Below are 15,339 nucleotides of genomic sequence, written 5' to 3'. Positions count from 1 at the left end.
AGCAGTGAAGCTTTAGCTTTTCTACTACAAGAGTATGATGTTCCTAGCATGACTGCGTGTCCTAGCATGACAGCTCTGCTACATCTGAGTGTGCTATGAGACTTGCCTGGGTGGATAAATATGGTCTAAGTCATCTTAAATGTCTTGCTAGGCTCAGTGTTTGGTGAAGCAGTTTAATACTAACTAAAGTATATCTGTGCTACACCCTAGTGACTGCAGGGTAAATATACCCAGCTTATCTTGCTTCATGTGGTAGAGGAGGGTACTGTCTCTTTGTTCTGTGCTGGTCACGGTCAACTCCTTATAGCCAAAATTGACATGACAAGTGAAGTGCAGCTTGTTTGAGTTCTTATCAAATGTCTAGTCTTCAAATGATTAAGGGCAAACTGCCTTCTGTGGAATAAATCTAGCCAGCATGCAGCAAAAAATGAAGAACTCTTTAATAAACCAGGAAGAATTTTCCAGTTGTTCTGCCCCAAAATCACTTGTATTAGTGGTACGAATTTGTAACTTTAATGGAAGAGGGAAGATGGAGTCTCTGAATTCCCAGAGAAATAAATAATAAAATAACTTATTACCAGTAGTATTATTTAATCACCCAGGGAAAATATGGGAATTCAACATAATAACTTCTCGTATAAATATAACATATTTTTCATCTGGAATTAGCTTTTCATCACTATACAGCAGTCACAGATTTACTTTGTGTCTCATGAGTCTTAACTGTTGTTTGAAGAAATAGTTTGCAAACATCTTAAATACTAGATTCAAGATGTCTGAGAATATACTTTTTTAGCCCACTAATTAATTCTACAGTTACCATTTTTCCTAGTTGGGGCACCAGTTTTCCTTAGGAAGATCTGGTGACTGAGCTACCATGATTTAAGACAGAATACACCGAGTCTTCTTAAGGAAATCCATGCTGGCAGAAAATGGGCGAGTACGTTCCTCAGGCAGTTTCTTAGCCTGTGTTTTCCACAGCCCTTGAATCTCCTGTGCTTAAGTTTCCCTTAAATTTGTTTCAAGTCAGCTTTTTACAGATGTTTCGTAGAAGGGACCTCTAAGGTCATCTGGGCTTACCTCTCACTCAGAGCAGGACTATCACCAGTCTGTCACATTAGCTGCGGCTTTGTCTGGGTGGGACTTGGAAACCTGCAAGGATGGAGGTTTCCAAGGAAACCTCCTTTTCCAAGGTTTCCATGACTTCTTGGGTAACCGTGCCAGAGCTGGACCAGTCTCCTAGTGAAGAAACTTCTCCATTTGCTATTTAAATCTCTACAGATGTGTGTGTGTACGTGTATAAAAATTTCTTTTTCTTTTCAGTATTGCTTTATATTTCATCCAGTTCAAAGAAATATAAGAGGAAACATTATGAACTTTCTCTGATTTGGTATCAATGCTGTAAAAAAATATTCCTCTCTGTAAATACATAAACTGTATTTCCAGGTGTGATGGATGACTTTGATTTCTTACCTTTGCTGCCCAAAACACAGATCATGCTGCAGCTTACCAGTACTATTCTTTGCACCTTAGCTTGTGTGGTCTGGATGTGCTGGTTGTGGTGCCTGAGTCTCATGCAGCTCTTGCAGTGAGGAGGAGCAGGAGAAGAGAGGCTCAAAAGGGACTCAGCCAGGATCATTAGTGCAGAATGGTACTCTTTATTGTTTCCCCTTGACTTGCTGTGTGCTTCTGTGCTTTTATCCTTAGATGTGTCTCTTCAGAACAGTCTTCCACTGATGCAGCCACAAGCTCAGCTTTCTGCTAACAAGGGTGTTTTGGACTATCTGGAGTCTGAAATCCAAAACCTTAACATGTCACAGCTGCAGCCGCCCTCCCACCAGCGGCAGGCTGTGCAACCCAGCCTGCTGTCCTCCCTGGGCTCCGAGATCATGCCACCTCCTCTCACTGATCACATCTCCATCCATGGGAGCAACTCTTCATGGCCACAGAGAGCTGCCTGCACGCCCAGAACCTGGGACTCTGCAGCAGAGGACAGGAGGGAAAACCGGAGGTGGCCGTTGCCTTCCAGTGGGGATTCTCATTCCAGCTACAGCCGGGAGCCCTGGGACAGGCAGCGAGAAGACCATCCTCAGAGGCAGAGGACGGATGTCTACAATGGCAGGCCCCTGCACTCCAGACGGGATGTGTCACCGCCACGCCAGGCTGACAGAGGCAAGAGCAGCAGCAGCAGCTACAGTTTCCATCCAGAGGAAGCCAAGGAGCGCTCCAGCCATCATCGTGGTGGGAGACAGGAGCCCGCAGGGAGGCGAGACTACCAGCACCACACTAGCAGAAGCAATAGCTCAGGTCAGCGTCGGCACAGCTACTCTCCCCCATCTCGCCGGGGGTCATGGAGCTCCTCAGAAGAGCAAGTTCATCTCCCAGCAACAAACCGCAGGCGGCGATGCCGGACTCGGGAGTGGCCAGAAGATAAACCCCCCAGTTATCGCTCCTTAGAAATCATCCCAGGTCAGGACAAGAAGCACAAAGGCAGTGCAGGGCCACGCTCGGTGAGTCAGCTGCCTTTTTGCTTTTTCATCTAAGGGAAGACGTGGGTTTTGGGGAGTAAAAGTGAATGTTTGTTACTTTCTGCAGCCATTTGGCTTTTCAAATGGAGGGTAAGGAGCACTGAGTGCCTTGCAGAGCTTGCCTGTGAAGAGACTTGCATGGCTATAGTGTGTTTAGGGGCAAAGTAAGCAGCCAAAGCAGGACCCTTATCACATCCCACACTGTGTAATGTGTTATATGATCTTACTCCTGTCCCCACCTAGAGTTATTTGATACTCTGTGTATGCATTGGTGTTAGAATAGCTGTTCTCCTGGCACTGTCTGGGGAGAAAGCACTTCCAGAGTAGGCAGCAATACTAAGTGTCCTCTGCAACCCTCTCTGGTCTTGGTTTAACTCTGATGTCTTTTAATATGTTCACGATTCTCCTGTTATTTCCTATATCTCAAATATTTAATTTTTATAGTATGCTGGTGGTATTTTTAAGATGGTTCATATGGGAAAGTGTCCAGGTAAGATGTCTGAAGCTGCATGATATAGGTTTTAAGGTCATGTGTGGCTCTAGTGGTGAGAAATATGTAATTCTCCAAGCCAGGTGGAAGAGGATGGCTCCTGAGAACTGAACATGCATTATACGGGCAGTGAACAGCCACTGTTCACAGTTCATATTGTCATATTTACACTGGAACTAGATTTCAGGTAGCAGCCTAAGTGTGAGAAGCTTCCTATCCAGTTGCTAGCCTCCAAGTTAGACAGTGTATTCCCCCTTTAAAAATTAAAGAGTTTTAAAATGAAAAAAATGTTAATTGTCCCTTATCACATATACACAGAATTTTACCAGGTGGGAGTCTTCTCAAAGTGCTGTATTTTGCACATTACCATTTTCCCTTCTGAGTTTCGGAAGGAGTTGCTTTTCTAGTCCCAGCTGCAATGTGTGTGTGTATGAACAGGTTTGTTATGGTGCTCAGAACAGGTAGAAAGACATAATATTTCCATTCATCCTTCCTTAGTCCTGAATCTTTTCTTTTCTCTTGCAGGACAGAGGAAGTTCCCACAGTGGGAGAAGCATAGTCATTTAATGCCAGTACTGAAAGAACTAAGATTCTCAACAGACTCCTCTTAGGTTTCCTCCTCTGTAGGTTGAGATGCTGCTCTTGATTGAACAGGCAATCAGCAAAAACAAAGAAGGCACAGATGAAGCAGCTTCCACTTAGACTTACAGCTCCAAAGGATATATGCCTAGTGCCCAGGAAAGCAAAACATAACCCATTTTTGTTCTTACTGTGAATTGGAAACTTAGGTTTGCAATGAGCTATGGTCCATTCAAGACGTACTATTGGAAACAGCAGGTATTTTTCAGTAAATGGTATATTCCCGATCTTTAAAGAGAAATACCAGTTGTCTTTGTTAGGTGCCCTGACACTGCAGGGACCTCAATTCATAGAATGCTGGTCCTTTGCACACTGGTTACTGGAGAAGGGCTGCAATGATTAGAGTTATGAATAGAATAATTCAGGTCGGAAGGGGCCTCCAGAGGTCACTTGATCCAGTCCCCTGGGAGTCTGGTGTAGGAAGGCACAGCATCTGCTTTCTGAGGTCCTCTGGTGTGCTTCAGAATGCGTAATGTTTGCTGCTTCTGCCGGACTGCTCAGCATAGTTGGAGCAGTTGCTGCCTTTTCTCTCCCAGACAGAAGGATCACTGAGTTGGAAGGATGTTTGACTGCTCACTAGCAGGTCTACAGATTACCAGCTTATCTGCCTTACATCGACTGAAACAACCTGCCCTACATTAATTTTATACCTTCAGGCCTTAAAAGACACTTTTTCTAGCCTTTAAGCCAGGCTTGAATTTATTTGTAAACTTAAAGGGCTGAATTGACCAGGGTTTGGCCATCTCTACAGCAACTGAGCATGCTCAGTACTGACTACTCTGCCTCATGCTATGGACCAGAATTTCCTTCAACTCTAGGAAGCATGGTTTTGGTGGATTTATCTTTCCTAAGCCATGTACTCTTCTATGCCTTCAATATTCTCCCTTTGCTCTCTGTGCCATGTATCATATACATGGAGTGGTATAAAGAGCTTGAAGAAGTCTTATAGTCACCTATTTTATTAATGTCCTTGATCCTTACCCTGACACTTTAATCAGCTCCGCATATGTGGTGCCTCTGATCTGTAGCTAGATTGCAGGGGTTTCCCATCTCTCACCTCGCAAATAGACCAGACAATTTCTTTATGCTCTAAGACCAGTTGTGAAGGAGAAGAACTTGCCATTTATCCTTGATGTTATTCATCCACTGTTTTCATTTAAAATGTGCTGGACAAAGAGAGGTTCTCTGGATGCTGGCTGCTTCCACAGGAAACTGGTTTGCCAAAGGCACTTCTTAGATTCAAGAGACTCAGCCATTGGCAAGGAGCTTTTGGAGCATCTTGCACGTTATTTTGTAACACAGAGGCACTAGATTGGCCATTATCAATGCCTGCATTGCCTAGCTTATTTCCCAGCCAGTGCCACATGGGACACTTGCTACTATTTGTTCTTTAATGTCCTAACTACTGATGTGTTTATGCTTTCCCTTGGAAGACAGGGAGAGGCTTTCGCTTTGCCCACTTCCTTTTTCTCTTTTCTTTGGCTAATGATGGGAAGCATCATGCTTGGAGCAAATGCCCCTAGCTGGATATCTGATGCAGTTACTGGTTGACCAAAGGCCACTACAAAAAGTGCTCATTTTTCTACAGTTTCTTGGCTGGCAGTGCTTATTTCTAACTGTGTGTATGGAGATAAAGCAGGAGGACTCACTAGCTTCTCTGGTTGACTTTGTTTCAGAATCAGAGGTTTACTTTTGAAGAGAGAGGGTCTGTTCACCACCAGTTGATAGCTAGCACAAATGAAGAGCTAAAAGAGTGAAAAGTCTAACTCCGAAGTTTGAATTCAAGAAAGGAAGGCTGTATTAAGCTTAGTGCTTGTCTACATTAGATCCAAACTGTGAATTATGTGACTGACCCATGAGTTACGTCTGAAATACAGGGAATTAAGCATGTTCTCAGAACTTGCAAAGCCAGTATCACTCTTGAATCTGGTTCTCAGCCACTGGCTGTTGATCATTTTTATTCTTATGACATGCTGAGGACTTTATGTACAACCTCTTCTATAATGTGCTTGTATTTTTATTAGTTAGGTGGAGTTTATGGTGACTGGAATGACAGAAAATAATACGGGTCTCCTTCTCCCAAAACTAGCATTCTATTCTGACTTCAGCATTGCCCTGTAGCAACTTTTAGCGGATACCCAGGGTCCTGCAGGTTCTACTCTTGGAAGCTAAATTGGTGTTTTGGAATTTGACTCTCTTCTTATGCTTCCAATAGGCTCATGCATCATGCAGGACAACTTCCTGTCATCGCAACCCAGCTCAAATGTCCAGGTTTCAGGGAAGGGCTGCCCCTCTCTCCATCAAGAGTAGAGGCTACTGACGCATCAGGCGAGATCCCAAGATGCGTTCACTTTCCTTCGCATTCAGTTGTGTATAAGCCGATATGCATCCAGCAAGTTTTCCCGAGAGCAAGAGCCCCCTCACACAGCAAGAAAACTCTTGAAAAGAAAGCAGGAAACCCTAGATGACTCTGTAGCAGTAGGAGCTGTTGAAGCTTGCTGCTGTAGAATGAGCACACTAACTGCAGAGGTTGTGCTTTTTATCCAAGTCCTGTGAAGGAACCCTCCATCTTTGTTTGTTCCTCTAGTCTCCATAATTGAGCTAGGGTAGCTAACTGTAGATTGTATGAACTTAATTTGTGCTGGGTGAAGTCTGAAGAGTTTCATCTTTATCATACCTGAGCTCCTCTTCAGTCATTTTGTTCATGTTTATAGAAACATTAAACAAAACTCTTCAGGGAAAATTGATTGTATCTCAGTCTTAACTTCTTAAATTGCAACAGAAGTAGCTTAGATTATCCAGCAAGGAAGCAGAAATGGCACCAAGTTTACTGGTGTTTACACAGGTTTACAGAGACCACTGCAGTTGGTAAAACACCAGTTGGTGGGCTGTGAAATAATGACAAGGGAATGTATATATTTGTGCTTTTCAACTGCAAGCAGACAGAAAAGTGGAAACAAAAAAATTAGTATGTTTCACATATGGGAGTTATTGCCATTCTCGACTTTTATTCTTCCTGTCATGCACTTAAAGGGATATATCTTACCCCCAAGAATGAATTTTCTGTCTCAGATAAAGTGCCTTAATGGCCACTGGAGTTACCCTAATTTAAAATGAATATGTACTAATTTAGTGACCATTGCACATGGGCAGATAAGGATGTCCATGCTGCTCCTGTCAGCTGTTTTCCACCTCAGATTAGAGATTCATAAGAGAGATAAAAGTAATGTAATTTTAATTTGATTAAGAAAGGACTTGAAATATCTGGCTTTCTTGCTTATTTGCAGAACCCCCTATCATTCTGGAATACCATTCCAGGAATGGAGGGCAAGGGCTGCTTCTTGTGCAATCATTGATCTGGTCTTGGCAAGTACCTATTTGGCAGTAGAAAGTGCTGAAAAGCCCAGTTGCTATCTCTGGGATTGTATTCATGACAGCACTAGCTAAAGTTAGGCTAACTTCAGGTCAGGGGAAGTTACCTGGCGTGATAACAACCACAGTGCAAAGCTTTTCAGTGGTACGTATTGCTACACAGGGTAGCTAAGCCCCCTTTGTGTTACTACCTCCAGCAGCACATCAGTTTAAAACACCCACTTAATATGCTTAGTGCCTTTCATTTGTCAACCTGACATAGGAGAGAGACAACACTTGAGGTTATATTAAATTAACCTCCACAAGTAATGACTGCTCCTTGCTATTTCTGCTTAGTTGAATGCCTATAGTGTGCCTTGTGCTGGTCTTCTGAATATTATTGCATCCATAAAAGCAGATGGTAAGTGTGTAGATTCTTTTCAATGACTGTCAAATGTATAATTAAAATATAAGAGAACTTGCAACTAGTTGCTCTTGTGTGTTCTTCCTAGACCGTAACTTGCTTTCTAGTGTTTGCACCAGAAGTGGAACTGAAAATTGTCTGTTCTTACTTCTGGAATTAACCTTGTTATATGTTAGTAAGAATTTTCTGTTATTTTTAGAACAAAAATGCAGAATGGATTGATTGTACGGGGGATTTTTTGTGGTGGTTGTTCTTATTTTGGCATACCTTTTTCTTTGTTTTTCTAAGAAAGAAGATAGTTTGAATAAATACCCATTGGCAGCCCTCTAATGATGTGACCAACTGTAACAAATTGCTGACTTGGTTGCCGTGTCTGTAAAACAAGAACACTCACTGTTTGGTTCTGAAGTAGTTGGAACTCCATGAGAAGAACAGCCTTCTAGAAATTTTGATTGGTTCATAAATGAAGGTGTTGGTTGAGCTTTTCACACTTCCCACGTGTGGCAGTCACCTAATAAGTAAATGGTTAACATAAGAATGGAGATCTGTTTGATCTCACACAGTAGGCTTAATGTATGCCCCATGTCCTCCCCATTCCCCTTAGCTACTGCCCTATAGGGCTCAGTGTTGCAGCCTTTCTGTCTCTTCCCCCTACTGCTCAATGGTTTCATGTGCCAAATACAGATGGTTGGCCTGACTGAAACCCCAACAGGCACTTGGAACTTGAGCTATGGGAAAAGACATCCTACAGTGGCAATGCAGCCGCTTTCTGACCAGGACCAGGGAGCATGGGGAGAAGCTATCATAGAATGGTTTAGATTGGAAGAAGCTTTTAGAGATCATCTCATCCACCCTGCCCCTGCATTGGGCAGGGGTGTCTTTGACTAGATCAGGTAGCTCAAAGCCCCATGCAACCTGACACCTGAACACTTGCAATGACAGGGTCATTGGACAACCTGTTCCAGTGTCTCACCACCCTCATCGTAAAGAATTCTTCCTTTTATTGAATTTAAATCTACCTTCTTTCAGTTTGAAACTGTTTCCCTCTGTCCTGTCGCTACAGGCTTTGGTAAAAAAACTTTGTCTTTCTTATATTCCCCGTTTACTGAAAGGCTGTGCCTTAAGGTCTCCCTGAAGCCTTCCCTTCTCCAGGATGAATAACACCAATTTTTTAGCCTTTCTTCATAAGAAGGAGGGGAGCTCCAGCCCCCTAATCATTTCTTTGGCCCTCTGGACCCACTCTAGTAAATCCATGTCTTTCCTGAGCTGGGGGCCCTGGAGCTGGATGTTTCCCCTGGTAGGTTTTGGCAGCTGGCTCAGATGTGTGCCCATTTTGTCAGTGTGTGCAAAAAGACTTGGGCATGGGGAAAATAAATAAAAGAAATATGAGTGGGATGCATACTTAGCTCTCTGCACCATTTGGTCAATGCATTTGTTGGAATAGCCACAAGTAAGTTCCAGCTGTCAGAGCAGTGTGGTTAGGGCACAAGCCTTCCCACAGAAACAATGTGAGGAAAGTTGAGCCCAGCTCTAGCTACTATGTGGAATTTGGTCAGCTTATGAAAGGGGCCTCAATGACATGGTTGCCTGCAAAAGTAGAGGACTCAGTGACCCAGGAGCTGCCTTCCATGTCTCTTAGGCTCAGGTCAGACTGACCATTACCAAATCTCAACAACAGGTCCAGAGTCCTCCGCAGCTTCTTGCCTGTCCCACTGAGTTGGATATGTTTGCAGAAGAGCAAATGGGGAAACAAAGCAGGACCTTTGGCCCCCTGCTATGGCTATATTAGCTCTGCATAAATGACAGTGTCTCAGATGAGCATCTACCTCAGCTTCGGCCTGACAAAGAGAGAAAGCAGGACAGGTAAGAGCTGAACTCTCATCTGGGTGGTATGGACTTTGTGACAGTTGTATTCAAGATATAGAGAAGTGAGTGGAGGTGGTCTTCTGTTGTGCCCCAATTTTGCCTTATTTCTTACTGCAAGACAAAGTGTGAGCCCCTCTCACGCTACATAGCCAGGAATACTGATGAAATGGAGGAGGGTGGGAGTGCTTGTGGTGACCTGGATTGAAGCTGAGTGATGGATGCTCCATAAGACACTCGTAGGATGGTCAAGCCCATGATAGGGATTGCAGAGTTTCAGTGCTGGAAGATAAATAAACTTTTCCCAGCTGCCTTCACCATAGGAACAACAGGCTTTAAAGCAGGTAAGATCACCTATTTATGCTCTTGGGAAGCAAATTCATACCTTTTGTCTACAGAGGGAAACACTGACTCTAGGGTGGTAATGGAGCAACTGCTGCTGTTAAACAAATGTTTAGTGAATGGAGTGGTACCTTTTGGAAGGAGCATTGACTTGCAGCTGCCTGGCACAGGGTTTAGCAAAGCAGTCACATGTAATAAACTTGCAGCCTTTTTTGCCATTGCAATTCCTAACACTGCGATGTTTTTTTCATTTTTCTCTGACTGATTCAGCCTTCTAATTCAGGGTATAAACTTTAACACCTAAACATATTTTAAATGCAGTGTGTTTGAAAAGCTTGTTTAGATGTAATGTCATCTTTTTAATGTACCAGGTACCAAATTTTCAAGAGTTCCTCCAATTCTGACTTTTTTAATAAAATAAAGGAGCTAGTTTGCACTTACTCCCTTTTGAGAACTTATTCTGCCTCCTATCTGCTTCCTTAATCCCAGTGTGGAAAAGACAAGAGAACCTAGTTGGGTTGTTGGGTCTTTCCTCAACTAGAGCAAGACAAAATACTCAGATGACTGGGTCACTAAGATGATCATCGTAAGTGATGCACTCATTGGCACAATGTTCTTTAGAGCAATTTACCAAATTAAACAAAAAAAAAATCTATAAATAAAAAACCACAAACAAATCCCTTGTTGTGCATTTTTCAGTTGTACTTATGTGTGGAGTAAGCCAGTTCTGACCTCTGCCGGTTTTAGTGGTTTGCTCATGTGCTGAAACAAGGAATATTAGCTCTCATATAAAAAAGTAGCTTGAACTGTCACATATTTCTTGGAGCTCTGAAAGCTATCATTCGTTGTGGATGTTTGTGATTATACAAATAAAAGGACACTTACATTTTTATATTATCTTTCCGTCACTTCTTCAGAGGAAATGCACCGTGATCTTTATTGTTCTCTTCTTCATTTATTCGTTAGGTTTGTTGCAAAAGCCTGGTGTTTAACTGATACATTTTATTTCTCTGAAAACAAACAAAACATTGTATGCTGATTCCAGCAGGTCTCTGGGTGTAGAGAACAGAACTCGTACCGCAAATCATGCTGCAATCCAGGGCATTGGTGATAGCTCTGATTCTGCTTCTTAGCACCACGATCCCTGGTGAGTCTGAAAAGCTTTTCTGTCTGCCTGAGACAAGGCTCAGCTCTACAGGTTCTCACTTGCTTTAGAGAAGCTTAACCCATTCATAAGATAGGACTCAAGCCCAACAATACAGTTCAAGACCATAAACATACAGAGTTTGGCAGCATGAATCAAGTTGGTAAGGGTCTGGCATGAAAACTGTCCATACCTGGTGCAAGGCCATGTGAGGCCTATGACCTAGTGATAAGGTGCTGATGGATGCTGTGAGAGCAAACACTGGGGGACACCTGAACCTCAGAATTTCAAGTCTTTTCCCACTGTGCTTGGGGCTAAGGTATCAGCGACACAATGACTGGAGAAGCCTCATGTTTTTCTGCCTCCTGTTTCTCAGAAGTGCATTCAAAGTCCATCTTTGAGAAAGACCGTCGTGACTGGTTGGTCATCCCTGATGCAGTTGCAGCTTACATCTATGAAGCTGTGAACAAGATGTCCCCTAAAGTCGCTCAGTTCTTGGCAGATGCTGCCCAGACTCAAACAGTTGTTGTGACCAGGTATGGAAACTAACACCGCAATAGCCATGGGTAAAAAAAGAGACAGAGCAGTGGGAGAAATTACAGATTAATCAAGTACCTATATGGGGACACCTAATGGGAAATTAATCAGCAACCAAACCTTGATGTGACTACAATGGGAGTGGGGTCCTGGAAAGTGAAGTGGGACAATATGATTTCATGTGAAAGTGCAAACTCTTCACAGGGATGCACACTGATCATGGCAATGCTTGTGGGGATAGCAATTACTGCTCTTTATACATGGGTAGTGAGGGAGTGGGCCACTGTCTGGTGGGGGATCAGCCCTCCTGGAAGGGTGACAGGGTACACTGCTGTCACTCAATGCAAATCACAGAATTTACTCTAGCTGTGAATACATATTCCTCAAAGAAGGGGAACAAGTTTCCTCCCAAAAGCAAAAGCATGATGACCCTGGAGGTACAGTTCCACGTAACTCATAGCAAACACATACTGCCTATTCCTGTCTTCTGAGGAGAGCCCCTCTAGGACTGCTGACAAGCTCTGTACTCTCAGTGACAGGCGGTGTGATAACTAACAGCAGACAGAGATTACCATCATGTATTTGTGTATCTTACCACATACACTGTCATCTCCTACAGGAACTTCCTCATCAGAGAAACAACTAAACTCAGTATACTGGCTGAACAGCTGATGGAAAAAATAAGGAATCTGTGGTACACAAAAGTCCTAGGCTACTAGCCAGATGAAGACAAGTCAGTGTTTCCTGATGTGAGTTGGTAACACCCTGCAGTGTCCTCCTTCCCCCTGCCCCTACTACGGACCAAGATCAGCCAGTAAGACAGAATCGATGCTCCTCTTAATGCCACTAGAGGGAACACAGCTTCAAAGACCAAAGGACTGAAGGCGTCTGCTGAAGGCTCCCCTGAAAACAACCCCGCTGCTGGGCATAGGGACGGCAATGAGATTGTACTGCTCTTCTGTAGCCAAATCCTGAGAATTAATTCCTCCTGAATGGCTTGGCCATTGTCCTTCTAATAAAAAAATGTTGGTTGTTACACTTCCTTAAGTTTCCTGTTTGTATTGACTGTTACAAAACCACATTCACCTTGGCATCCCATTCTGCTAGAGAATGTAGCTATGATTAATGAGAAGTTGTTGCAGGCAACGGTAGTCAGGCAAACCCTGACTGTTCAGGCATTTTTAACCTTGCATCAGGGAAGACCACGAAATTTAAGTCCTACTGATTGTGCTCCCTGATTAGGTAAGAATTAAGTAGACTTCAGATCCTTTGGGAAAACAAGTGCCAGTAAACTGAACTGTCCATCAATCTTGGAAGGAATACAGAAATGTTGTGAGAGAATGCGGGAATGTAACTACAAAGGCTAAAGTCCATTTGGAATTAAATCTGGCAAGGGATTCTTCAAGTACATCAGTAGCAAAAGGAAGACTAGGAAGAATGTGGGACTGCTGCTGCACGAGATGGGTGCCCTAGTGACAAAGAATACAGAGAAAGCAGAGTTAGTGAACATCACCTTTGCTTCAGTCTCTACTGCCAAGGCCAGGCCTCAGGAATCCCAGACCCTGGAGGCAAGAAAGTCTGGAGAAAGGAAAACTTTCCCTTGGTCAAGAAGGATTGAGTGAGAGATCATTTAGGCAAATCTGATACCCACAAGCCCACGGGCCCTGATGGGATGCACCCATGATTGCTGAGGGAGCTGCAGATGTTATCACTAAGCCACTCTCCATTATCTTTGAAAGGTCATGGAAAACAGGGGAGGTACGTGAGGACTGGAGGAAAGCCAATGTCACTTCAGTCTTCAAAAAGGGCAAGAAGGAGTACTTCTTGCATGTACAAGAAAAGAAGGTTATCAGGAGTAGTCAACATGAATTCGCCAAGGGGAAATCATGTTTGACCAATTTGATAGCCGCCTATGATGGAATGACTGGCTGGGTAGATGAGGGGAGAGCAGTGGATATTGTCTACCTTGACATCAGTGAGGCTTTCAGCACTGTCTTCCATAACATCCTTATAGGTAAGCTCAGGAAGTGGTAACCCTTGACACCCACCATTATGATATTTGTAGCCATTGACAAGATCCCCTCTCAGTCATCTCTTGTCCAGGCTAAACAGGACCAGTTCTCTCTACAGGCACAATCAGAACAAAATCAGTGCTCCCACACAGAGCAGAGCAGCAAGTTCTTCCCTCTCCGCTTACTTCACCACTTCTGCAGAGCTCTTTTGCACATTTCCTCATCGCTGCCTGGTTTTTTCAGACTGCCTGCACTTCCCTGGCCACGTACGAATGTGTACATGCATATGTATTAAGTAAATACACCAGTATTTAGAAGGTCTAGAAAAGCACAGTTTGGGCTGATAAAAGCGTTTACCGCATGAAAAAGCCAGGACCTTTAGCTCTTTCTGCTACAGAAATAATTTCCTACCTGCTTGTTTTGCATCTGTCTGCTCAGTCCTTCTTTCTTTTTTCCAAAATACAACCCTTGCTGGAGAAGCTCAGCAGCTTAAACCCCCTCTCATTCCAGGCAAGAATTCAGCATTCCAAGTTCTCTCAGGATGGAGCTTGTTTTTTTGACATTTCAGAAGTATTTCTTTCTGAAAGAGTGAAAGTCACGAGTCATATGAAAGAGCCTGACCATGCCCTTAAGAGTTTGTCCTGGAAATCATTTCTCCAGTGTTTTCAATCTATTTGTATGCACTGCCAAAAAGAGTAGGAAAAAAATTGGAAAGTATAGGGGGCTCATGTTGTATTCAGAGCCTGATGTGTGACTTCATCAATGCGACCCTGCGGCATTTCTGTGCTGCATCGCTGCACAGGTGGAGCAGAGCTGTACCTGCTATGAATTCCACGCTAAAACTAAGTTTTGATATTTTGTTAAGCGCACTTAATTATAACCCTCTGTTCTTCTACAATGTAACCTCCAGAAAAATCCAAGCTAGGCCCATGCTGATGAGCTGTTTGGTATCTGACTGATTTTAGCATACAGGCAAAACTTAATCAGCCCATAGATCTCTGTATTTGTATGGAATCTCCTGATCATATAGTTATCTATGCATTTTTATGCATTGATAGAACTAAGAAGTAAGAAGAAGCAAGCAGAAAACATTCAAGATGGCTAATCTGTTGTACAATCTACAATGTAAAGCAACCTACGAAGAGCAAAGTAGACAACCTCCAGCTGCCACTTCTGACCCTGGTCCTATTGGCACCACCCTTTGTTGAGTTCCTTAAAGGCAGAAACTAGCAGCTGAGACAGCATTCCGGTTGGGATCAAGTAGGGGGAAAAAAGCATTTTGTCCCAAAATGGATCCTGGGACAAACTCATGGGACAGATAATGAGGGATGCATACATTTTACTCTCCAAGTTAAAATACTTCACATCTACTCCCACTTTTCAGTAGGAATAATGAGCTTAAACTGTAATTTCTTTGTAAAATAGGGATGGAAATCACTTCACAAGTGATGTGTGTGCCCGAGTGCTTTGAGATTCTTGGAGAGTCTTTGTAAGTGAAGCATTCATTTCAGATTCATGTCACAGAAACTTTGTGAGTAATCATCATTTACGCAGCAGCTTTGGGAAAGCTTGTGGTTTAACTGGTTCAACTGAGTTCATTTAAATGGAATCTTAAGAAATGTCAGTTTTTTGTTACTGAGATGGATGAATAGCACCTCATGTGTTCCCGATTTCTGCAATAACACTATTTCTCAGAAAGTATGTATTATGGTGAATACTTTGCACCATTTTCAGTGGCTCAGAATGTTGATGGCACAGAACTGTCTGGCTTGTACATTTCTAGTTCCCCTCACATCCTATTTCAACACTCTGGAAAAATCATTAATACATACTGAGGAGCAAGCACCCTGGGCTCTGTGCTGCTCTGAGCAGTGATGCCTGTCCTTGTTGACAAGCAGCCCTTGCCAAGTCCTTCAATAGCATAAACCCCAATGCAAGGTGTTTTCTCCTTCCAAGGAGAGATGACAAGGACTGTGAGAGTGGTGAGGCACTGGAACAGGTTGCCCAGA

General features: G+C 43.3%; 2 protein-coding genes across 2 annotated transcripts in view; both read left to right on the top strand.

Annotated features, from left to right (window-relative positions):
* Positions 1–3,585, top strand: part of ILDR1 (immunoglobulin-like domain containing receptor 1) — a gene marked incomplete at its 5' end in the record, with an annotated part of 11,727 nt that extends 8,142 nt beyond the window's left edge. The window contains 2 exons of the mRNA XM_010009232.1: positions 1,708–2,510; positions 3,544–3,585. Of these exons, the coding sequence (XP_010007534.1) occupies positions 1,708–2,510; positions 3,544–3,585 (845 nt within the window). The remainder of the gene's footprint in view (positions 1–1,707; positions 2,511–3,543) is intronic.
* Positions 3,586–9,282: 5,697 nt separating this feature from the next.
* LOC104401602 (apovitellenin-1-like) lies at positions 9,283–12,360 on the top strand. The gene is made up of 4 exons (XM_010009230.1): positions 9,283–9,295; positions 10,686–10,784; positions 11,158–11,317; positions 11,938–12,360. Exons 2-4 carry the CDS (start codon positions 10,724–10,726, stop codon positions 12,035–12,037), a joined length of 321 nt encoding a protein of 106 aa, XP_010007532.1. The 5' UTR covers positions 9,283–9,295; positions 10,686–10,723; the 3' UTR covers positions 12,038–12,360.
* Positions 12,361–15,339: the final 2,979 nt, after the last annotated feature.

The sequence above is a fragment of the Nestor notabilis genome, unplaced genomic scaffold (genome assembly GCF_000696875.1).
Source record: "Nestor notabilis isolate BGI_N333 unplaced genomic scaffold, ASM69687v1 scaffold27722, whole genome shotgun sequence".
Taxonomy (NCBI): domain Eukaryota; kingdom Metazoa; phylum Chordata; class Aves; order Psittaciformes; family Psittacidae; genus Nestor; species Nestor notabilis.
Note: the sequence above shows the minus strand (reverse complement) of the source record. Positions and strands in the feature narration are given on the sequence as shown.